Below are 24772 nucleotides of genomic sequence, written 5' to 3'. Positions count from 1 at the left end.
CATACAGCAAGTCATCATCACTGTTAGTCTATAACAACACACCGATACAGCAAGTCATCATTACTGTTAGTCTATAACAACACACCGATACAGCAAGTCATCATCACTGTTAGTCTATAACAACACACTCATACAGCAAGTCATCATCACTGTTAGTCTATAACAACACACTCATACAGCAAGTCATCATCACTGTTAGTCTATATATAAACACCGATACAGCAAGTCATCATCACTGTTAGTCTATAACAACACACTGATACAGCAAGTCATCATCACTGTTAGTCTATAACAACACACTGATGTAGCAAGTCATCATCACTGTTAGTCTATAACACAGCGATACAGCAAGTCATCATCACTGTTAGTCGATAACAACACACCAATACAGCAAGTCATCATCACTGTTAGTCGATAACAACACACCGATTCAGCATGTCATCATCACTGTTAGTCTATAAACACCGATACAGCAAGTCATCATCACTGTTAGTCTATAAATAAACACCGATACAGCAAGTCATCATAACTGTTAGTCTATAAATAAACACCGATACAGCAAGTCATCATCACTGTTAGTCGATAACAACACACCGATACAGCAAGTCATCATCACTGTTAGTCTGTAACAACACACCGATAGAGCAAGTCATCATCACTGTTAGTCTGTAACAACACACTGATGTAGCAAGTCATCATCACTGTTAGTCGATAACAACACACCGATACAGCAAGTCATCATCACTGTTAGTCTGTAACAACACACCGATACAGCAAGTCATCATCACTGTTAGGCTATAACATACCGATACAGCAAGTCATCATCACTGTTAGTCTATAACAACACACCGATACAGCAAGTCATCATCACTGTTAGTCTATAACAACACACTGATGTAGCAAGTCATCATCACTGTTAGTCTATAAACACCGATACAGCAAGTCATCATCACTGTTAGTCTGTAACAACACACCGATAGAGCAAGTCATCATCACTGTTCGTCTATAACAACACACCGATACAGCAAGTCATCATCACTGTTAGTCTGTAACAACACACCGATACAGCAAGTCATCATCACTGTTCGTTTATAACAACACACCGATAGAGCAAGTCATCATCACTGTTAGTCTATAAACACCGATACAGCAAGTCATCATAACTGTTAGTCTATAAATAAACACCGATACAGCAAGTCATCATCACTGTTAGTTTATAACAACACACCGATACAGCAAGTCATCATCACTGTTAGTCTATAACAACACACTGATGTAGCAAGTCATCATCACTGTTAGTCTATAAACACCGATACAGCAAGTCATCATCACTGTTAGTCTGTAACAACACACCGATAGAGCAAGTCATCATCACTGTTCGTCTATAACAACACACCGATACAGCAAGTCATCATCACTGTTAGTCTGTAACAACACACCGATACAGCAAGTCATCATCACTGTTCGTTTATAACAACACACCGATAGAGCAAGTCATCATCACTGTTAGTCTATAAACACCGATACAGCAAGTCATCATAACTGTTAGTCTATAAATAAACACCGATACAGCAAGTCATCATCACTGTTAGTTTATAACAACACACCGATACAGCAAGTCATCATCACAGTTTGTCTATGACACACCGATAAAGCAAGTCATCATCACTGTTAGTCTATAACAACACACTGATGTAGCAAGTCATCATCACTGTTAGTCGATAACAACACACCGATACAGCAAGTCATCATCACTGTTAGTCTGTAACAACACACCGATACAGCAAGTCATCATCACTGTTAGTCTATAACATACCGATACAGCAAGTCATCATCACTGTTAGTCTGTAACAAAACACCGATACAGCAAGTCATCATCACTGTTAGTCTATTACAACACACTGATGTAGCAAGTCATCATCACTGTTAATCTATAACAACACACCGATACAGCAAGTCATCATCACTGTTAGTCTATAACAACACACTGATGTAGCAAGTCATCATCACTGTTAGTCTATAAACACAGATACAGCAAGTCATCATCACTGTTAGTCTGTAACAACACACCGATACAGCAAGTCATCATCACTGTTAGTCTGTAACAACACACCGATACAGCAAGTCATCATCACTGTTAGTCTATAACAACACACCGATACAACAAGTCATCATCACTGTTAGTCTGCAACAACACACCGATACAGCAAGTCATCATCACTGTTAGTCTATAACAACACACCGATATAGCAAGTCATCATCACAGTTAGTCTGTAACAACACACCGATACAGCAAGTCATCATCACTGTTAGTTTATAACAACACACCGATACAGCAAGTCATCATCACTGTTAGTCTGTTACACACCGATAGAGCAAGTCATCATCACTGTTAGTCTGTAACAACACACCGATACAGCAAGTCATCATCACTGTTAGTCTATAACAACACACCAATAGAGCAAGTCATCATCACTGTTAGTCTATAACACTCCGATAAAGCAAGTCATCATCACTGTTAGTCTGTAACAACACACCGATACAGCAAGTCATCATCACTGTTAGTCTATAAACACCGATACAGCAAGTCATCATAACTGTTAGTCTATAAATAAACACCAATACAGCAAGTCATCATAACTGTTAGTCTATAAATAAACTCCGATACAGCAAGTCATCATCACAGTTAGTCGATAACAACACACCGATAAAGCAAGTCATCATCACTGTTAGTCTGTAACAACACACTGATGTAGCAAGTCATCATCACTGTTAATCGATAACAACACACCGATACAGCAAGTCATCATCACTGTTAGTCTATAACAACACACCGATAAAGCAAGTCATCATCACTGTTAGTCTATAACAACACACCGATACAGCAAGTCATCATCACTGTTAGTCTATAACAATACACCGATACAGCAAGTCATCATCACTGTTAGTCTATAACAACACACCAATAGAGCAAGTCAATTTCACTGTTAGTCTATAACACACCGATAAAGCAAGCCATCATCACTGTTAGTCTGTAACAACACACCGACACAGCAAGTCATCATCACTGTTAGTCTGTAACAACACACCGATACAGCAAGTCATCATCACTGTTAGTCTGTAACACACCGATAAAGCAAGTCATCATCACTGTTAGTCTATAACACACCGATAAAGCAAGTCATCATCACTGTTAGTGTATAACACACCGATAAGCAAGTCATCATCACAGTTAGTCTATAACAACACACCGATACAGAAAGTCATCATCACTGTTAGTCTATAACACCACACTCATACAGCAAGTCATCATCACTGTTCGTCTACAACACACCGACACAGCAAGTCATCATCACTGTTAGTCTGTAACAACACACCGATACAGCAAGTCATCATCACTGTTCGTTTATAACAACACACTCATACAGCAAGTCATCATCACTGTTAGCCTGTATCAACACACTGATACAGCAAGTCATCATCAGTGTTAGTCTATAAATAAATACCGATACAGCAAGTCATCATCAGTGTTCGTATATAAATAAACACCGATACAGCAAGTCATCATCACTGTCAGTCTATAACAACACACCGATACAGCAAGTCATCATCACTGTTAGTCTGTAAATAAACACCGATACAGCAAGTCATCCAAACTGTTAGTCTATAAATATACACCTCTCCAATCTCCACATGGTTCACACAACTTCCCACTTCTGTCTTTGAAAGGCCCTATTCCTACCCTAATCATCCTTTTATTCGTTATATACCTATAGAAAGCTTTAGATGTAGGTTTGCTCGCTGAGCTAAAAGATTCATTTCCAGACGTTTCATTACCTTACTAGGTAACACCTTCAGTGGACCTCTTGCAAAACAATGCTGAAAATTCCTGCTTTCTATTTATATGTTTGGTTTTCTTTGGGTTGGTTAAGTCATTTCCTGTGGTGATATTATTTCCTGTGGTGAAGTCACTTCCTGTTCCTTTTCTCAGGGGGTGGTAGATGGGGTCTAACTCGATGTGTTTGTTGATAGAGTTCCGGTTGGAATGCCATGCTTCTAGGAATTCTCGTGCATGTCTTTGTTTGGCTTGTCCTAGTATGGATGTATTATCCCAGTCGAAGTGGTGTCCTTCCTCATCTGTATGTGAGGATACTAGTGAGAGAGGTCATGTCTTTTTGGGGCTAGTTGATGTTGAGGTATCCTGGTGGCTAGTTTTCTGCCTGTTTGCCCAATGTAGTGTTTGTTACGGTCCTTGTACGGTATTTTGTAAATGACATTGGTTTTACTCATTTTCTGTATTATCTGCTCATTGTCCTAGAAGCATGGCATTCCAACCGGAACTCTATCAACAAACACATCGAGTTAAACCCCATCTACCGTCCCCTGAGAAAAGGAACAGGAAGTGACTTCACTACAGGAAATAGCATCACCACAGGAAATGACATCACCGACCCAAAGAAACACAAACATATAAATAGAAAGCAGAAATTTTCAGCATTGCTTCACATGAGGTCCACTGAAGATGTTACCTCGTAAGGTAACGAAATGGCTGGAAATGAACCTTTCAACTCAGCAAGCAAACCTACATCCAAAACCTCAACCTGAGCTACAAATCTTCTCAAAACTTGCTAAGACCTATAGAAGGCTTGTGGGTTCTCTTTTATTCTACCTGCTAAGGACTACTCATGTCCTCTCTTTGCTCTTCTTAAATCTCTCTTTAAATCCTTCCTAGATAATCTGTAATTCTCCATTGCCTCATCTGAACCATCTCGCCTCAATGTCACATAAGCCTCCTTCTTCTGCTTAACAAGAGATACAATTTCTGTCGTAAACCACGGTTCCCTTACCTTATCACCTCGTCCTTGCCTCACAGGGACATACCTATCAAGGACACGCAATATCTGTTCCTTAAACCAGCTCCACATTTCAATTGTCCCCATCCCCTGCATTTTGCTACCCAATTCTATGCATCCTTAGCCTTGCCTAATCGCATTATAATTGCCCTTCCCTCATCGATAACTCTTGCTCTGTGGCATGTACCTACCCCTTTCCATCACTAAACTAAATGTAACTGAATTATGGTCACTCTCTCCAAAGTGCTCACCTACCACTAAATCAAACACCTGGCCTGGTTCATTACCAAGCACCAGATCCAGTGTGTCCTCCCCTTTTGTCGGCCCTTCGAAATACTGTGTCAGGAAAACCTTCTGCGCACATTGGACAAAAACTGATCCATCCAAGTACTAGTGTTATAGCATTTCCAGCCAATGTTGGGGAAGTTAAAGACTCCATAATGATCGCCCTGTTCCTTTCACTTCTACCCAGAATCGTTTTGCCGATCATCTCCCTGGAACTCTGCGGAGGCTTATAAAAAACTTGCAGCAGTGTGACCTCTCCTCTGTTTCTAATCTCAGCCCATACTACCTCAGTAGAGAGAAGTGATTTCTGGGCCTCTTACTGAGATATTTGTATCATCAATAGTCACAGGTGAGGTGCCGGAAGACTGGACGTTGGCAAACGTGGTGCCACTGTTTAAGAAGGGCGGTAAAGACAAGCCAGGGAACTTTCGACCGGTGAGCCTGACCTCGGTGGTGGGCAAGTTGTTGGAGGGAATCCTGAGGGACAGGATTTGGAAAGGCAAGGACTGATTTGGGATAGTCAACATGGTATTGTGCGTGGAAAATCATGTCTCACAAACTTGATTGAGTTTTTTGAAGAAGTAACAAAGAAGATTGATGAGGGCAGAGCAGTAGATGTGATCTGTATGGACTTCAGTAAGGCGTTCGACAAGGTTCCCCATGGGAGACTGGTTAGCAAGGTTAGATCTCATGGAATACAGGGAGAACTAGCCATTTGGATACAGAACTGGTTCAAAGGTAGAAGACAGAGGGTGGTGGTGGAGAGTTGTTTTTCAGACTGGAGGCTGTGACCAGTGGAGTGCCACAAAAATCGGTGCTGGGCCCTCTACTTTTTGTCATTTACATAAATGATTTGGATGCGAGCATAACAGGTATAGTTAGTAAGTTTGCAGATGACACCAAAATTGGAGGTGTAGTGGACAGTGAAGAGGGGTACCTCGGATTACAACAGGATCTGGACCAGATGGGCAAATGGGCTGAGAAGTGGCAGATGGAGTTTAATTCAGATAAATGCAAGGTGCTGCATTTTGGGAAAGCAAATCTTAGCAGGACTTCTACATTTAATGGTAAGGTCCGAGGGAACAAAGAGACCTTGGAGTGCAGGTTCGTAGCTCCTCGAAAGTGGAGTCACAAGTAGATAGGATAGTGAAGAAGGCATTTGGTTTGCTTTCTTTTATTGGTCAGAGTATTGAGTACAGGAGTTGGGAGGTCATGTTGCGGCTGTACAGGACATTGGTTAAGCCACTGTTGGAATATTGCGTGCAATTCTGGTCTCCTTCCTATCGGAAAGATGTTGTGAAACTTGAAAGGGTTCAGAAAAGATTTACAAGGATGTTGCCAGAGTTGGAGGATCTGAGCTACAGGGAGAGGCTGAACAGGCTGGGGCTGTTTTCCCTAGAGCGTTGGAGGCTGAGGGGTGACCTTATAGAGGTTTACAAAATTATGAGGGGCATGGATTGGATAAATAGATAAAGTCTTTTCCCTGGGGTCGGGGAGTCCAGAACTAGACGGCATAGGTTTAGGGTGAGAGAGGAAAGATATAAAAGAGACCAAAGAGGCAACTTTTTCACGCAGAGGATGGAACGTGTATGGAATGAGCTGCCAGAGGATGTGGTGGAGGCTGGTACAATTGCAACATTTAAGAGGCATTGGATGGGTATATGAATAGGAAGGGTTTGGAGGGATACGGGCCGGGCGCTGGCAGGTGGGACTAGATTGGGTTGGGATTTCTGGTCGGCATGGACGGGTTGGACCCAAGAGTCTGTTTCCATGCTGTACATCTCGATGACTCTATGACTCTAAAAGGAGAATGTGTTACTTGACACAACTCAGAGTGAAAAACAAGTTCAGAGGCTTCTGAATTGGCCACTCCTCAAATTAAATTGGACAGTGAGAAAGTTCTCAAACATTGGAATACATTATTGAGTTACCTTTCAGAGGAAAATCGAAATGACCTGAAAGAGTTGTTACAATCACATAGGGGGATATTTGGGAATATTCAGGGAAGTACTAACCTAATTACACACGATGTCGAGATAGGAAAAACTGTTCCAATTAAACAACATCCTAAGAGACTTAACCCAAGTTAAAGTTGGCATAGGTCCAAAAAGATATTAAATGCATGCTCAATGACAAAATAATTGAAGTGAGTTGCAGCAAATGAAGTTCACCCATAGTAATGGTGCCTAAATCAGATGGCATCCAACGGTTATGTGTGGGCTATCGCAAAGTCAATGCAGTCTGATTCATAAGCTATTCCATGTTTGGAAGGCTGTATTGAGAAGGTGGGACAAGTAGCTTATGTTTCAAAGTTGAACTTACTCAGAAGATACTGCCAAAAACTTCAGCCGAAAGAGTGGAGACAATTTCGGCTTTCATGATACCGAATGGACTGTTCCAATTTAGAGTCATGCCATTTGGTATGAAAAATGTGCCAGCCACATTTCAAAGACTAGCAACCAAGTCATTTCTAGATTACCCAATTGCATGTATACATTGACGACCTGGTGATTTTTAGTCAAATATGGAAGGAACATCTGCAGCATCAATCGGAATTGTTAGATCAACTTCAGGAGGCAGGCTCGATGATAAACTTGGCCAAAAGTGAGTTTGCAAAGGTCCAAGTCAATTCCTGGGCCATGTTATCGGACATGTACAGATGGCCCCACAATATGTGAAAACAAATATTACTGGGGAGTTTCCCATAACAGCAATGAAGAGGACAGTACTATCATTCCTGAAACTGAGTGGTTTTTTTTTGGAAGTTCACAACAAATTTTAGCAGTGTGTTACTACACTAACTCACTAATGAAGAAATGCAGAAAATTTCAGCAGACAGAGGACTGCCAAGGCAAGTGATATTGGTGTCAGTGCTGTACTCTTGCAAGAAGTTGATATGAAGATAGAAAGATTAGAGTGGTGTTGGAAAAGCACAACAGGTCAGGCAGCATCCGAGGGGCAGGAAAATCGACGTTTTGGGCAAAAGCCCTTCATCAGGAATGAAGGCAGGGAGCCTCCAAGGTGGAGAAATAAATGGAAAGGGGGTGGGGCTGGGGAGAAGGGAGCAAAGAGTACAATTGGTGGATGGGGCTGGGGATGAAGATGATAGGTTGGAGAGGAGGGTGGCTTTGCAGGTGAAACTTTGATGGATGTGGAAAGCTCCTTTGGGGCCTTGGATGGAGGTGAGGGGGGGAGCTGTGGGCGCAGGTTTTGCAATTCCTGCGGTGGCAGGGGAAGGTGCCAGGAGAGGAGGGTGGGTTGTTGTGGGTGTGAACCTGACCAGGTAGTCACAGAGGGAATGGTCTTTGCGGAAAGGGGTGAGGAGGGAAATATAACCCTGGTGGTGGGGTCCGTTTGGAGGTGGCGGAAATGTCGGCAGATGATGCGATTTATGTGAAGGTTGGTAGGATGGAAGGTGAGGACCGGTGGGGGTGGGGGGGTCTGTCCTTATTAGGGCAGAGGTGAAGGATGTGGATGAGATGCGTTGGAGGGCATCTTCAACCATGTGGGAAGGGAAATTGCGGTCTTTAAAGAAGGAAGCCATCTGGTAGATTCTGTGGTGGAACTTGTCCTCCTGGGAGCAGAATCGGCAGAGGCGGAGGAATTGGGAATACGGGATGGCAGTTTTGCAGGAGGTAGGGTGGGAAGAGGTGTAATCCAGGTAGCTGTGGGAGTCGGTGAGTTTGCAAAAAAATGTCAGTGTCAAGTCGGTCGACATTGATGGAGATGGAGAGGCCCAGGGAGGGGAGGAAGGTGTCAGAGATGGTCCAGGTGAATTTAAGGTCGGGGTGGAATGTGCTGGCGAAGTTGGTCACAATTTCCCCTGTCACCGCAGGAATTGCAAAATTTGCGCCCACACCACCCCCCTCACTTCCATCTAAGGCCCCAAAGGAACTTTGCACATCCATCAAAATTTCACCTGCACATCCACCAGTGTCACTTATTGTGTCCATTGCTCCCGATGTGGTCTCATCTACATTGGGGAGACTGGACTCCTTCTCACACAGTGCTTCAGCGAACATCTCCGAGACACCCGCACCACTCAACCCCACCGCCCTGTGGCCCAACATTTCAACTCCCCCTCCCACTCTGCCAAGGACATGCGGTCCTGGGCCTCCTCCACCGCCATTCGCTCACTACCAGATGCCTGGAGGAAGAATGCCTCATCTTCCGCCTCGGAACACTTCAACCCCAGGGCATCAACGTGGAGTTCACCAGTTTCCTCATTTCTCCTCCCCCCATCTTACCCCAGTTCCAACCTTCCAGCTCAGCACCATCCTCATGACCTGTCCTACCTGCCAATCTTCCTTCCCACCTATCCGCTCCACCCTCCTCTCTGACCTATCACCCTTATCCCCACCCCCACCCACCCATTGTACTCTTTGCTATCTTCTCCCCGGCCCCAACCCCTCCCATTTATCTCTCCACCCTGGAGATTCCCTGCCTTCATTCCTGATGAAGGGCTTTTGCCTGAAACGTCGATTTTCCTGCTCCTCGGATTCTGCCTGACCTGCTGTGCCTGTCCAGCACCACTCTAATCTAGACTCTGATTTCCAGCATCTACAATCGACGTTTTCGGCAAATCTACAATCCTCACTTCTGCCATAAAGATAGAAAGACCTATTGGGTATTTTTCCAGAAAACTGAATAATAGTCAATGGAAATATTCCACTATTGAAAAGGAGAATTGGAGCTTGGTATTGATGTAACAACATTTCAACATTTTTATTGCCATTAATTTGCCTGAGACAATTGTATATACAGATCATAATTATTCGAAGTTCTTGGAGAAATTTAAAGACAAAAATTCTAGACTCTTTAAATGGAGCTTATTATTGCAGCCATTCAATTTGAAAATTATATACATGGTGGCATATATATGTTGACCCATTGTCACGATTTGTCAAAAAAAGACGGAGACATTCAGTGGCAGGAATAAAAGGACCGAAACAGATTGTAGCAGTGAATGTTTGCATGGTTAGAGTCATGTAATATACATGTACTGTAGTGTATTAATAGAGTGAGACAAAGGGTTTTAAAAATTAAGTCATCTTTGTATATTGATGGTTCATTTTTTTAAGGGAAGAGGTGTGATGATGCTGTGGCTTTAAGAGGTTATTTTGTCCTAGTGTTTTTTGTTCTTTTCTTGGAACAAAAGAAGCAGCCTGGATGGGTGCAGCCAGCTCCCACAGACCAGGATTTAGCTTTGTGATTCAGTATCAGTTACTGATAGAGTCTCAACAGGGTCAGAAGTTGCAGTAAAGGTCTCCTGGCTGCTGCTCTCTCTGCATCATTATGCATGACCCAGTCCAGAACTGCTTGTTCCCTCGTGAGCTCTACCACAAGCTGCTCCAAAAAAACACCTTGCAGACATTCCATGAATTCCTTTTCTTGGGATCTGTTCCTGACTTGATTTTTCCAGTCCACCTGCAGTTTGAGGTCCCTAATGATTATTGTAATAGTGTCTTTTTATCTCCTGCTGTGAGCAGACAAGGTGGCAAAAAGATATTTGGCCCTGTTATGGCATAATGGTAATGTCCCTACACCTGGGCTGGGAGAACTGAGTTCAAGTCCAACCTTTACCAGGGGTGTGTAATAACATCTCTGAACATGCTGATTAGAAAAATAGGTGAAATTGAAAAAAAATTAAAAATCAAAGAACTGACCACGATTCAAGTTCCATCTGCTCCAGAAGTGTGTAATAATATCATTGAATAGTTTGATTAGAAAACCAATTTAAATAAAAAGAAACAAACCCTTTCCCCATCAACTCACTTTGATTTTGTCCCTTCCCACTCTTCCTTATCCCAAACATGCTCATCTTTATGGTTTGCATTGCACAGAATGAGCTTCGCTTGTAAATATCCAATTAGCTTTACATGTCTTTTATTGGTGATGGTCAGTAGATTTAAAACAAACCAAAAAAAAACTCAGTGATTTTAGTGGTGGGATGGCCACTCTGTTGTGTGTGAAAATGCTCCTGGGTAGAACAGATAAGGTAAAACAGACCCTTTCCCCTCCAACTCCATTTTGATTTAGTCCCTTCCCACTCTCCCTAAACCATTCCCACCTTTGATGCTTTGCATTGTCCGTAATGGCCTTTGCCTGTAAATATTCAATTGGTAACATGGCTGTTTTGTTCGTGGTGGTCAGTAGGCTAAATAAAAAAACACATTGTGATTTTGGTGTTGGGAAGGTCACTCAGTTGTGTGAGATAACATTTTTGGGTAGACATAAAAAAAAGTGACCCTCCCATAAAAGAAGACTCTCAGCCCCTCTAACTTCATTTTGATTAAGCCCCTTCCCTCTCTCCCTCCCTCACCTTTTATAGTTTGCATTACCTATAATGGTAAATTTTGCTTGTAAATATTAGATTGGCTACAAAGGTATTTACTGGTGGTAGTTTTAAAAAAAGATTCTGTGATGTAAAGAATCATATCACTGGAGGTTCTGAATATTTTATTTCGAAAGAAGAATTGTTGTTTTCTTTGTCAAATCAAGGAGGTAAACCAATAGAGATACTGTGAGACACAAGATCATTAAAGGTTACTGATGCCAGCTGATCATACAATTTGTCTTCTTGTGGGATTGATGAAAAAGAAAATATTAACTGGCAGTATACATGGAGGTTTCAAACTAGTAGCATAAGTCTGGAGTTAGATTAAAGAATTCTTTAAGCAAAATGAGAACTTGGAATAGTGAAATAAACTGAGTTTAGTTTGATAAATTACCTGGCTGGTCCAAAAGCAAAGACCTCACTGAGGGAAGTTCAAGAAAAGGGGATGTTATAGAAACAATATTCTGGATTGATTCCTGACTATGCAGTGACAAGATCTCATGCCCAAAGAATTGTATAGGAAGAGGAGAAATCAATCAAAAAACAGATGATTTAGAAATTCTGTGACTGGAAACAAATTTTGAAAATTTAAACAAAAGGGATGAAGGTAAATGAATGAGGCTGACATGTTTAGCCATCCTCTTTAACAGAAATACAATCAGTGAATCCTGAATTGAGTGTTATACAGAAAAGCTTACTTAGAAATTGAATCATAACTAAACCAGAGTATTATTATTTGAAAGACAATAAGAAAATGGAGACCATCTCAAACACAAGACGATCAGAAATTGACAATCTTCCATCAAGTGATAGTTTTATCTGTCAAAGTACTAATGACAAACCATTTAGATGTTTGATAAACACAGGCTAAATGTTAAAACATTTTTATTAGCCAAGATTACACAAATACGTGGTCGACTTTTGTAAGCGGAGAAATACAAAGTATTAATTTACACCTTTAACCCTGATAGCAGCTTTTGAAGAACCATCTGGCAAGGTCTTAATAGTGTGTGTAATACCCCTTACCTAAAACCAAGAATGGGAGTCAGTCTCTTAAAAATCACGGCTGATTCGATAAGTTTCCTGAAGCAGTACTTTTGGAGAAAAAATACTGCAAAAATGGTAGAGGAGAAGTTAGTTTAATTTCTTTTTCAAAACTTTGACCATCCAGAGAAATTCAATTAGAACAGCTTGTCACATGAGGAGTGATTGTAGACTGAGTCTGTACTTGATGGAGTTTAGAAGGATGAGAGAGGATCTCAATGAAACAGAGAATGCTGAGAAGCTTGGACAGAGTGGATGTTCCACTAATAGGAGAGACTGGAACCTTACAGCACAGCCTCAGAGTCACCCTTTAGAACATAGATGAGGAGAAAATTTCTTCTGCCAGAGGGTGGTTAATCTGTGGAGGCCAAGTCATTGAGTGTATTTAAGACAGAGATAGACAGATTCTTGATTACGAAGAGGATCCAAGATCAAGGATCAAGGATTACGGGGAGAATGCAGGAGAACGGGGTTGAGAAACGTAACAACTGTGATCGAATAGCACAGCACACTCAATAGGCCAAATTGCCTAACTCTGCTGGTATACCTATAGTCTTCTGGAATCCAGGGATATATATGTTGTGTGGAAGTCCACTCCCACACTGAATCACAGCACAGAGGAGACCTGAAGAATGATTGTGATATAGTTTGGATTATAGAGACATGGCTGCAAGATGAGAACTGAATATCCAGGGGTATAAGGATGAACAGACAAAAAGGAAAAAAGCACTGAAGTTGTATTACTGGCCAAAAATTATAGAAATACAATGCTGAGGAAAGATATTAGCTCAAACAGATTAGATTGCCTACATTGCGGAAACAGGTCCTTCGGCCCAACCAGTCCACACCGACCCTCCAAAGAGTAACACACCCAGACCCATTTCCCTCTGACTGATGCACCTAGTACTATGGGCAATTTAGCATGGCCAATTCACCTGACTTGCACATCTTTAGACTGGGGGAGGAAACCGGAGCACCCGGAGGAAACCCACGCAGACATGAGGAGAATGTGCAACCTCCACGTAGACAGTCGACCAAGGCTGGAATTGAACCTGAGTCCCTGGTGCTGTGAGGCAGCAGTGCTAATCACTGAGCCACCGTGCCACCCTAAACAGTGTAGAATCTGTGGGTAGAATTGAGAAATACCAAGGGACAAACATCATTAGTAGGAATGGTATATCGACCACCAAACTGTAGTGATGATGTCGGTAAAGAGGAAATCGGAAATGCATGCAGTAAAGGAACATTTGTAATTATGGGTGATTTTGATTTGCACATTGATTGGGCGATTCAAATTAATCACAATAAAATAAAAGAGGAATTCCTGGAGTGTATACAAAAGGGCTTTCTGGACCAATATGTTGAGGAACCAACTAGAGAATAGGCCATTTTAGACTGAGTATTATGAGAAAGGAATACTTGGATATGTAGTTGGGAGAGCCCTTGGAAATGAGCAGCCATAATATGATAGAATTCTTCATCTGGATACAGAGTGAGGTAGTTGATTCTGAATCTTATTGAGGAGAATAATGAGGGTCTTCGCCATTAGTTGGCTACAACAGTCTGGGAGATGTTACTGAAAGGAATAATTAGCAATAGCAAACATTCAAAGAGCAAATGAATGAACTACAAAAATTCTTTAATCCTGGTTGACACAAGAGGGCAAAGAGAACACTGGCTTATGAGGAAAGTAGAGATAGTACTGGATGCAAAAAAGAGCCATAGAAATTGGTAAGACATTTGATCTGAGGATTGGGAACAGTTTAGGTCAGCAAAGAAAATGTCTGAGAAGAATGAAGAAGAAGAAAATGAAGTACGAGCGAGATAGCAGAGAATACAAGAACTGTCTATAAAAGTTTCTGTGGGCACGTAAAGAGAATGAGATTAACGAAAACTAATGTAAGTCCCTTATGATCACAAATGGAGGAATTTATAATATGGAACAAAGAAATGGCTGACAAACTAAATTCATACTTTGGTTGTGTCTTCATAAAGGAAGACACAAATTATGTTTCAAAAATGATGGAGAACACAGGGTTTAATGAGAAAGAGGAACTGAAGCATGTCTGTTTGATAGAGAAATTTTACTAGAGAAACTGATGTGATTGAAGGCGGATAAGTTCCCAGGGCCTAATAACCTACAATCCACAGCATTTAAGGAAGTGGCCCTAGAAATAGTGAATCCATTGGTGGTCATCTTCCAAGATTCTTTAGACTCTGGAATAGTTCCTGAAGATTGGAGGGTAGCTAATGTAACCCCATTATTTAAAATAGGTGGTACAAAGAAAACAGTGATTACAGACTAGTGAGTCTGATGTCAGTGATGCTGGGTAAGATGCTGGAGTCCATTACCAAGGATTTTGCAGATGACACAAAGCTGGATGGCAGGGTGAACTACAAGGAAGATGCAGAGAATTTCAGTGTGATATAGCCAAGCTAAGTGAATAGGTGATTGCATGGCAGATGCATCATAATGTGGATAAACGTGAGGTTATCCACCTTGGTAGTAAAGCTAGGAAGGCAGATTATTACATATAAATTGAAAGAGGGGAATATTCAATAAGACTTGGGTGTCCTGGGTGATCCACTACACAGCCTAGATCCTTTGGAAGGTACCAACCCAGATAAGAAGCTGAGACTTTCTTCTCAAGCAAATGCTGAATATGACCCAACCCTTACAATTTTCCCCCAGATCGACATGTAAGGAGAGAATAGTGTCACTAATGTGGATTTGAACATTCTCAGCATCATGCGCAACTGTTTAGCAAAGGATCACTGCATGCTATGTGCACTTTCCGTGACAGTTTCAAGCAGGGCAAGTGTGTAACAAATCCTCCAACAGCAGGTAGCGACAGTGAAGGGACAGTACTGAGCAGGGGAGCTCATGCAGTTGTGGGACTCCAGCAGTAAGTGCTGACTGTGAGGGAGGGCAGCTGGAACAGTTGAATGAACTCTTTTTGGAAAAGAAAAAGGTGTCAGTGGAGGAAGGAGGGCTGATGGGAAGTAGACAGACAAAGGATTCTACAAACCAATGCAAACTACAAAGTCCATTCTGTGCTCTGTAAGTATTTCCTTGTTTGACATTAATTTTTTTGATTAGATTACTTACAGTGTGGAAACAGGCCCTTCGGCCCAACAAGTCCACACTGAGCCGACGAAGCGCAACCCACCCAGACCCATTCCCCTACATTTACCCCTTCACCTAACACTACGGGCAATTTAGCATGGCAAATTCACCTGGCCTGCACATCTTTGGACTGTGGGAAGAACCGGAGGAAACCCACGCAGACATGGGGAGAACGTGCAAACTCCACACAGTCAGTCACCTGAGGCGGAAATTGAACACAGGTCTCTGGCACTGTGAGGCAGCAGTGCTAACCACTGTGCCACCGTGCCGCCCACTAATATTTGCAATAATCTGATGTCAGGGAAATAAAGAACATTTTATCTTTCTGCATGTGAAATTTCAGGTTATATTGAGCAAGTAAACATGTAAGCTTTGTTTTCAGTTCAGTTCAGAAGAGACCAGTATTGATTTGAGAAACCAGTTTATAGTACAAGTTACCTCAGATAAGGGTTTAGTTTGCTAAACTTTCAAGCCAGGAAAGGCAGATATATGGAGTTAGGCTACAGATCAACCATGATCTCACTGAATGGCAGAATAGGATCAAGAAGCCAAATGGCTTACTCCTGTTCCTAATTTCCTAAATAAATTATACACATTTTATTGTGGTCTGTAAACATATTTGATGATCATTACAGTTAGTCTGTAAACATACACACTGATACAAGGGACCATCATGATTAATGTACAAATATGTATTTAAGTATGAAATGATCATTATCTTTATCTATAAACACACCCTGACACAGTAAGTGATCATCATTGTTAATACATAATTTGACAGTGAGACAGAAGATACTTACCATAAAGAAGTTGAATGGAATTGTTGGTAAGTAAAAGAGTGAGAGATTAAATATCACACATCCCGCTACTGCAAAATGTGCAGTGATCACATGGATCATGAGTATCGCCCATCTCTAAAAAAAGAAGGAAAACTGAATAAACAGGAGACCAATATCAATAACTGAGGAAATAAGTAAGTTTTTATTCCGTACAGAATCTTTTAGAGTATGTGATAAACCACTTTCTGTCCTCTTCCTTCTGGCTTGCAAGGTCAATGCAAAGTTAACAGCGATACACCCCATTTAAATTTGGCCAACTGATGTGCAATCAACACCTTTAATGGAACATTGACCAGGATCTTACAAGAGCCAGCAGAGAGGCAAAGGTGGGAGTGGGATCTCCAACACCAATCCCTGTTCTTGGAAGAACCACAGTGTGGCCAATCATTCACTGGACTGATTTGGGGGCTGACACACCGGTCACATTGTTTACCTGAAGTGGTTGAATTTGATGGCAGTATCATATAAGGTTGCCCATCACCGGAAAACTGCCTCAGTCCTTTTGCTACCAAGTAACCATATTTATATCATCAATTTAAGATCTCCAGACAGTGTTTCTGACCTGCTACTGGGAGAGGTTCCCGAAACATAAACAGTGCAGCACGAGATAAAAGATACTTGGCAGCATGACAGAGGGAAGATCTCAAGTGGTCCCACAGTTCAATAGCAACTTCCATTATATTTTTCTCCACACAGATCATCTTCCTGGGACGTAAAGGAGACCTCTGCACCGAAGCAAGAAAATCTGGAAGGATTTGCAGAGGTCATAAGCCATGAGGTAGGGCTGGGGTTGGGGATGGTGGTGCAGGTGGCTGGGAGCTGTCTGCAGAACCTAGTTGCCATTGCACAAACATGTCAAGGATCTTCTCTGACGTGCAAGACTGAACACCATACCTCTATTGCCTTAGGGGTCAGCCTAAGGGGCAGCAATGGCCTAGCGGTATTATTGCTGAATTGTTAATCAGGAGACCCAGGTAATGTTCTGGGGACCTGAGTTTGTATCCTGCCATGGCAGACGGGGGAATTTGAATTCACTAAAATGCTGGAATCAAGTGTCTAATGATAACCATGAAACCACTGTTAGAGGAAACCCATCTGGTTCACTAATACCCTTTAGGCAAGGAAACTCCTATCCTCACCAGGTCTGAACTACATGCGGCTCCAGACTCACAGCAATATGGTTGAATCTTAACTGCCCTCTGGGATGGGCAATAAATGCTGGTGTCACCAGTGATGTCTATCAATAAGCAATAGAAAAATTAACTGAATAAACATGAGCATGTAGCTGCTTGGGGGTGGGAGGTCAGCATGTATGTGACGTTGGGGTCAGACTGTAGTTTCTCCTTCACCACTGGTGCAGAGTGACAGCAGTGTGCACCATTTACAGTGTACACTGTCACAACTCAACAACATTCCCTCAATAGTACATTCCAAACTCATAAGGACAGCAAATACAGGGCAAGTTCCCCTCCAAGTCCTAAGGCAGATGAATTAACAGTGCAAATAGTTGTAAACAAGTACAAGATAATTACATTCCGAAAAGGATGAGTGTATGAATAGGAAGGGTTTGGAGGGATATGGGCCAGGTGCTGGCAGGTGGGACTAGATTGGGTTGGGATTGGTCACAGGTTAGACCAAAGGGTCTGTTTACATGCTGTACATCTTTATGACTAATGTTGGTGAATGACTAAACAAGGGTTTTCAATATTTAAGAAGGACAGGCAAATTGGAAAAGGACATGATCATAGAATCCCTACAGTGTGAAAACCAGCCCTTCAGCCCAACAAGTCCACACCAACCCTCTGAAGAGCAACCCATCCAGACCCATTCCCCCACTACTCTACATTTACCTCAGACTAATCCACCTAATGCACACATCCCTTAACACTATGGGCAATTTAGCTTGGCCAATTCACCTAACCTGCACATATTTGGACTGTGGGAGGAAACCAGAGCAACCAGAGGAATCCCACGCAGACACTGGGATAATGTGCAAACTCCACACACAGTCGCCTGAGGTTGGAATCAGGTGGCATTGTTAATAAAGGATAAATTCAGTGCAACAGTAAGAAGGGGTATTGGCATTTGAAAATATTTATCATGAGTCACATGGAATCCATGACAAGATGGCAAGTTAGGTACAAAACTGGCTTGGCCACAGAAGACAGAGCAGGGGTATTTTTCTGACTGGAAGTCTGTGACCATTGGTGTCCTGCAAGGATCAATGTTGAGACCTGTGTTATTTGTACATATTGGGACGAAGCTGCTCTTTTATAAAGGTTTTGCTGTCCTTGGCATTTTTTTTAAAAAGAGAGGTCATAAATGACACAGACTCTGGGGGTTTGAAAGGTTTTAGGGCCAATTTGATAATAGCTAACAGAGACTACCTCAGGCAGAAGGCTTCCAAATAAAAAAAACTTGTACAATGAAAGAGGAGTGGCCAGTTCTCCCAGCTCAGCTTTTCTCTAGTTTGGTTTGGTTTTTAACAGTAGGGTGGAAAAAGGCGCTGGACTCAAATAAGCAGGGTCCAGGCTCGTGCTCTCTCTTTGACTTCTATCCTGTAAGAACCTGTGTTTGATTTTACATTTTGTGCCAAAGGGTGTTTATGGGGATTGTTGCAAGTATTGGGAACAGTATTATTCATTGGGGTAATGTGTTGGGTTTTGAATAGGATACATTACTCGGTATTCTGTTTTCTTTTGTTTGCGTTTCATTCAGTAATCTTGTAAATAAATTCTGAAGGTGGTAGAATCCGGCGGTGCGGGGTTAATGGCTGATGAGGTCGGACGTTGTGGATGGGAGATCCCGAGGTGATGAGGTTGTGGATGGTCTGGGAGATGATGGTTTAGTGATGAGAGGTGAGGTCATGGTCGAGGGAACAGTTGGAGGAGGTGTCTGCGAGTTGGCGCCTGGCTTCAGCTATGTAGAGGTCGGTGCGGCAAACTACCACAGCACCCCACCTTGTCTACGGGTTTGACGGTGAGGTTGAGGTTGGAGTGGAGGGCTGCACGCTATGAGGGCGGGAGGTTGGAGTGGGTGGGGGGGGTGGACAGGTTGAGGTGGTCGATGTCATGGCAGCAGTTAGAAATTAAGAGATCAAGAGCAGGTAACAGGCTAGTACAAGGTGTCCAGGTGGATAGGGTGTGTTGAAGGTGAGAGAAGGGCGGGAGTCTTGATTGAAGAAGTGGGCCCAAAGGCAGAGGAAGAAATGCTCAAGGTCACAATGCATGTTAAACTCATTAATGCAGAAGCATACAGGGATGAAAATGAGGCCTTTGCTGAGGACTGAACGTTCATCCTCAGTGAGGGTGAGATCTGGGGAATAGTAAAGACATGACAGGGCTGGGGGTTAGGATCTGGGGTGGAGCTGGAGCTGGGTGTGGGGGCGGAGACAGTCACTTGAGTGGGCATGATTATAGGGTCAGGAGTGATGTCACCAACGGAAGTGACGCTCACAAAGGGGGTGAAGTGGGTTCTCTTGCTATTCCTGATGAAGGGCTTGTGCCTGAAACGTCGATTCTCCTGCTCCTCGGATGCTGCCTGACCTGCTGTGCTTGTCCAGCACTTCACTCTCAACTCTTGATCTCCAGCATCTGCAGTCCTCACTTTCTCCTGTAAATAAATTCTCTTTTATTTAAAACTATGTGGTTTGACTGGCTGATTCTTTCCTGGAATATCCACCCTATACCTGCGTAAAAGAAGAATTGAATTCTGAAAATTGAAGGCATGACATTCAAAAAATGTAGGAAGCCAAGCAAAGATGGAGTGGTAGCACAGTTATTCCGGGTGGCATTTGTGCAATAGTTAGAGATGTCCTTGGTTCAGGATATCAGAATGCAGGTTTGGGTAGAGATTTTGAGTTCAGGTCACCTGACAGAACACTTGTCCAGCATTTTCTCTGGAAGTACGCAAACAGCACAGACAACTGACCTCCAGTTAAAGTTTCATGGGAAACAGCAATTCTTGCTCTACAATATACCCTCAGTACACAGCTTCTGACAATGGGGTATTCCCTCAGTACTGACCCCCCAAAGTGCAGTCATCCCTCAGTATCGACCCACCAACAGTGCACCACACCCCAAGCAATGATCCTCCATCAATGCAGCAACCCCTCAATATTACTGTAACCGTAAAATGCTCATTATATACTGCAAAGGCAGCAGGATCAGCCTGAATTTTATTATCAAATTTTTGAAGTGGAAATTTAACACAGCTTTATCAATGAACAGAAATATGGCTGACCTGGAAGTTGAAGATAGTCACCAATGTTGAAGTAGTAACATACAAAGACATACCTTCATCAGCACAGTGTCACAAGCTTGTGGAAGGTTGTCTGGAGAGGATTATATTAACACAAGTTACAGATCTTGGAGCAGAGACTGTACATTAATTAAATACTTACACTGGCAGGGGTTCTGGAATATATTAAATGAACTGTCAATGATCCTGCCACCATATACTGCAAAACAGAAGCAAATACTTATTATCTAGCATACACATCACCAAAATCAGTTCTAGTATTAAATCTAATAAAAGCAGGTGATCTGATAGCTTTGGGCAGGGTCTGTGAAGTAATTTCAACTAAACCTAGAGCTACAATTTAGGCAGATGCTGACCTCACCGAAAATTTCAATCTAGAAACACTCCATAACTCATCCAGAGATACCCAATAGAGAAAAACTTATCTAACCTAAAGAAATATCATGGAGAGGTGATAAAATTTTGAGACACAATTGAGATACTGATATTATCGATAGAAAAGAGTATTTACAGACATACTACCTTGAGAAACACAACATTGACATTCTGAACAAATCTAGAAAGAGGGAGACACTATAGAAAGAGTCTGATCTAATCTAGAGTGATATAATAGAGAGATACTGATCTAACCTAGAGATAGAGAGATAATGATCTACTCTGGAAAAACACAACAGACACATACTGATCTAGTCTAGAGAGATACAATAGAGAGCCACTGATCTACTTTTGACAGGCATATAGAGAGACTCTAATCTAATCTAGAGTGAAACAATAGAAATATATTGATCTAATTTAGAGAGATAATTCTGAGGGAGAGAATTAATCTGCACTTGGAGAGGCAGGGTTAATCAAAAACACTCAGCATAGTTTTATTAAGAGGTCATGACTGACCAACTTGACAGTTTTAAAAGGACATGATCAAATTGACTGAATGTTTCAAACAAATAACTAGGTGCATAGATGACAGCAATGTATCTGATGTAATCCACTTGGACTTCAACAAGCTTTTGATAAGGTCATGTGTGGAAGACTGATGGGGTGGTGAAAGTAAGAGTCCATCGGATCTCAGGAAACTTGGCAAATTGGATAGAGAATTGGTTGAGTGGTGATGGTTGAGGGGTGTTTTTGTATCTAGAAGCCTGTGCCCAATGGGGTTCCATAGAAATCAGTATTGGAGGTCCTGTGTATATAAAAATAGCTTCGACTCAAAAGTAAACAGTTTAGTAGGAGGGTTGATCAGTAAACTTGTGGATGATAGAATATTTATGGGGTGGTAAATTGTGGAGAGGATAGCCTGATAGGAGAATACAGAGGGGCTGGTCAGATAGGCTGATCAGAGGCAATGGAATTCAACCTGGATAACTCTGAGGTGGGGTGCTTGGAAAGGACGACAAAGCAAGGAAATAAACTAAGAATGGTTGGACCTTGGGAAGCACTGAGGATCAGAAGAAAATTGCATGCTCCCCTGTCTTTTAAGGTCGCAAGTCAGGTGGATGAAGTGGTTGAGAAGATATATGGGATACCTGCCTTTATTAGCGGAGGCAGAGAACTTAATAGCTGGGAGAAGATGACGGAACTGTATAAAACATTAGTCAAGTCACAGTATTGTGCACAGTTCTGGAATCTACATTATAGGAGGGCTATTGCACTGGAGAGGATACAGAAGAGATTCACCAGGATATTATCTGGACTGGAGAGTTTTAGTTACAAAGAGAGATTGGTTCGACTGAGGTTGATTTTCTTGGAGCAGAAGAGACTAAGGAGAGATATGATTGAGATGTATAAAATTATAATACAGGTTGATAGGAAGAAACTTCTTCCCTTGATGGAGGGATCAATGGCCAGGGGGATTAAGGCAAAGGCTGGAGGTTTAGAAGGGCTATGGGGGATTTTTCTTATTCAGAGTGGTTAGACAACATACAGAGATATCGATTTAAACTAGAGATGGGAAAGAGAAATAATGATCTAATACAGCGAGACACTGACCTAATCTGGAATTACACCATACAGAGACCAAGTCAATCTAGTGATAGAGAGGGACTAGAGAGTGTGTCTTAACAAATCTAGATAGAGAAGACGAGACAAAAAGACTATATGGAGATACTAATCTATATATAATATTAAGAGATACCATAGAGAAATATCTGTATAACTTAAGGCATATTGACATATTATAGAGTTACTGATTGCATAATGAAACACAATTAAGATAGAGGTAGTCTGGAGAGTACAATAGAGAGAGGCTCATATGGAGAGAGAGAGAGAGAGAGAGAGAGAGAAACAGCACAGAGTGATACTGTTTTAATCTAGAGAGAGACTGTTACTGATATCATCTACACAGACATCATAGAGAAATACTGGTATAATCTTGAAGTAAAATTGAGATTCTGAAGGAATCTATTATTACAACCACTTCTATTTTTTGGACTGTGGACTAAAAATGCGAAAACATAGTGCTCTAAACTAAGAAAACAGTATAAAATGATGTTTATAAGTGTTACAACCCACTAGAGTCATATGAGATAAATAGAGCACCATTATTCTTGGAGTCATAGCAACGATTAAGTTTTTTTTAAGTACACACAGTATCCCAGTTTATCTGACTTTCAGATCAAGATTGATAGAAAGCAAAGAACAGGTTTCTGTACTGAACAAACATTATTATTTATTAAAAGTAATTAAACTATAGCTGCAGGTAAACAGATATAAACCAATGGTATATATAGCACTACTAGTCAAAACTCTAATCCTTATAAACTCCCAATTCTACAAACACAGTGACAAACAAATTGGGAAATTGATTTTTGGCAGACAGTAGAAAAAACTGAGAAGTCAGTTCAGTGGTCTTTGCTTCCTGATTCCAATGTTCAGATAATCCTTCTTTGGCCAGCCAGATCCTTGGTATTCAGATGTCCTTCTTTGAAAACTGCCACTTGTAAGAAATTACTTGCTAAGAAGTGTTAAACGATTGATTCTCTTGGAAAATGTCTCTGACTTAGCAATTGAAAAGTCACAGCTCACAGCAACTGCTACAACAAAGGTAACTGCTTTCTACAAGTTTTAATAACAGATTATGATGAAAGGAATGAACGATTATTAGGGAGTGTAAAGTTGAGGTTTAAATCAGATCAGCCACAATTTATTGAATGGTGGAGCAAGCTCAAAGTGCTGAGTGCAAAGTGCTCAAAGTGCAGGGAACTCTTGTTCCCTGTTTGTATGTTAAACTGAGCATTTTACTGCAGAGAAGAGGCAGCTTCCGCTAGAGAGAATAGTTGCACACACTTTTGCACCTGTATCTATATAAATTGTCTCTAGCTCCAAGCAACTCAGTTAGCTGGAAATAAATCACCTGCACCTGTAAACAACTCCTTGGCTCCTGATCATTGTCACATAGGAGGAACCCACAGTCACAACTGTCAAAGTTCAAAATAGGTCTGTGAGTTGTTAAGTCTGAAAATTCTACTTAAAGGGAAAAATCATCTTCAGAGGCAATGAATAGATCAGACGTGGTAGTATTAAATAGTGTTTCACTAACTTTTTTTGTCTACCCATATTATTCATGTCAAGCCTGGTTTTGTATATTTATCTGTAAGTGTGAATTTTTAATAAAAAGGCAAAAGATTTTTTTAAAAAGGGGCGAAGTTTAGCTTTACATTTATGGATTATCAATTCAACTTGTCTACGTGTTTTTTTAGTATTGGTTCAAATGTTTAATTACAATAGTTACTTCCTTGTTAATAGAAAATAAACCTTGTGTGCATATTCTTATACCCTGAATTATGTAATATGCAGAAATCTACAGCCACAAGAGTTCTCAATAGGTATGAAATTCTTTGCTGTAACTTTATGCAGCCATTCTCGTGAATCATTCATTTTTTAAAAACAGTTCTTTCTCATTGCAGAAAAAAAAGTGGCATGCATATTCTTATACCCTGAAATGATATAGAATTGGGCAATTCAATGGTTTAATCAAATGTTTACATTTGCAACAACTTCAGGAATAATGGGTCTTGATTTACAGCGCATT

At 41.4% G+C, this 24772-nt stretch overlaps 1 protein-coding gene across 2 annotated transcripts in view; it reads right to left on the bottom strand.

The window, feature by feature from the left end:
• LOC122544113 (uncharacterized) overlaps positions 1 to 24772 on the bottom strand; it is a 67827-nt gene that overhangs the window by 19696 nt on the left and 23359 nt on the right. For both annotated transcript variants that reach the window (XM_087981521.1, XM_087981520.1), the window contains 2 exons: positions 20888 to 20944; positions 16447 to 16560 (listed from right to left, as the gene is read on the bottom strand). In XM_087981521.1, coding sequence (XP_087837647.1) covers positions 16447 to 16560; positions 20888 to 20944 — 171 coding nt within the window. The remainder of the gene's footprint in view (positions 1 to 16446; positions 16561 to 20887; positions 20945 to 24772) is intronic.

The sequence above is a fragment of the Chiloscyllium plagiosum genome, unplaced genomic scaffold (genome assembly GCF_037043375.1).
Source record: "Chiloscyllium plagiosum isolate Xiang-an unplaced genomic scaffold, Cpla_swu_hap1 HiC_scaffold_40, whole genome shotgun sequence".
Taxonomy (NCBI): domain Eukaryota; kingdom Metazoa; phylum Chordata; class Chondrichthyes; order Orectolobiformes; family Hemiscylliidae; genus Chiloscyllium; species Chiloscyllium plagiosum.
This window is presented reverse-complemented; position numbering and strand designations above follow the sequence as displayed.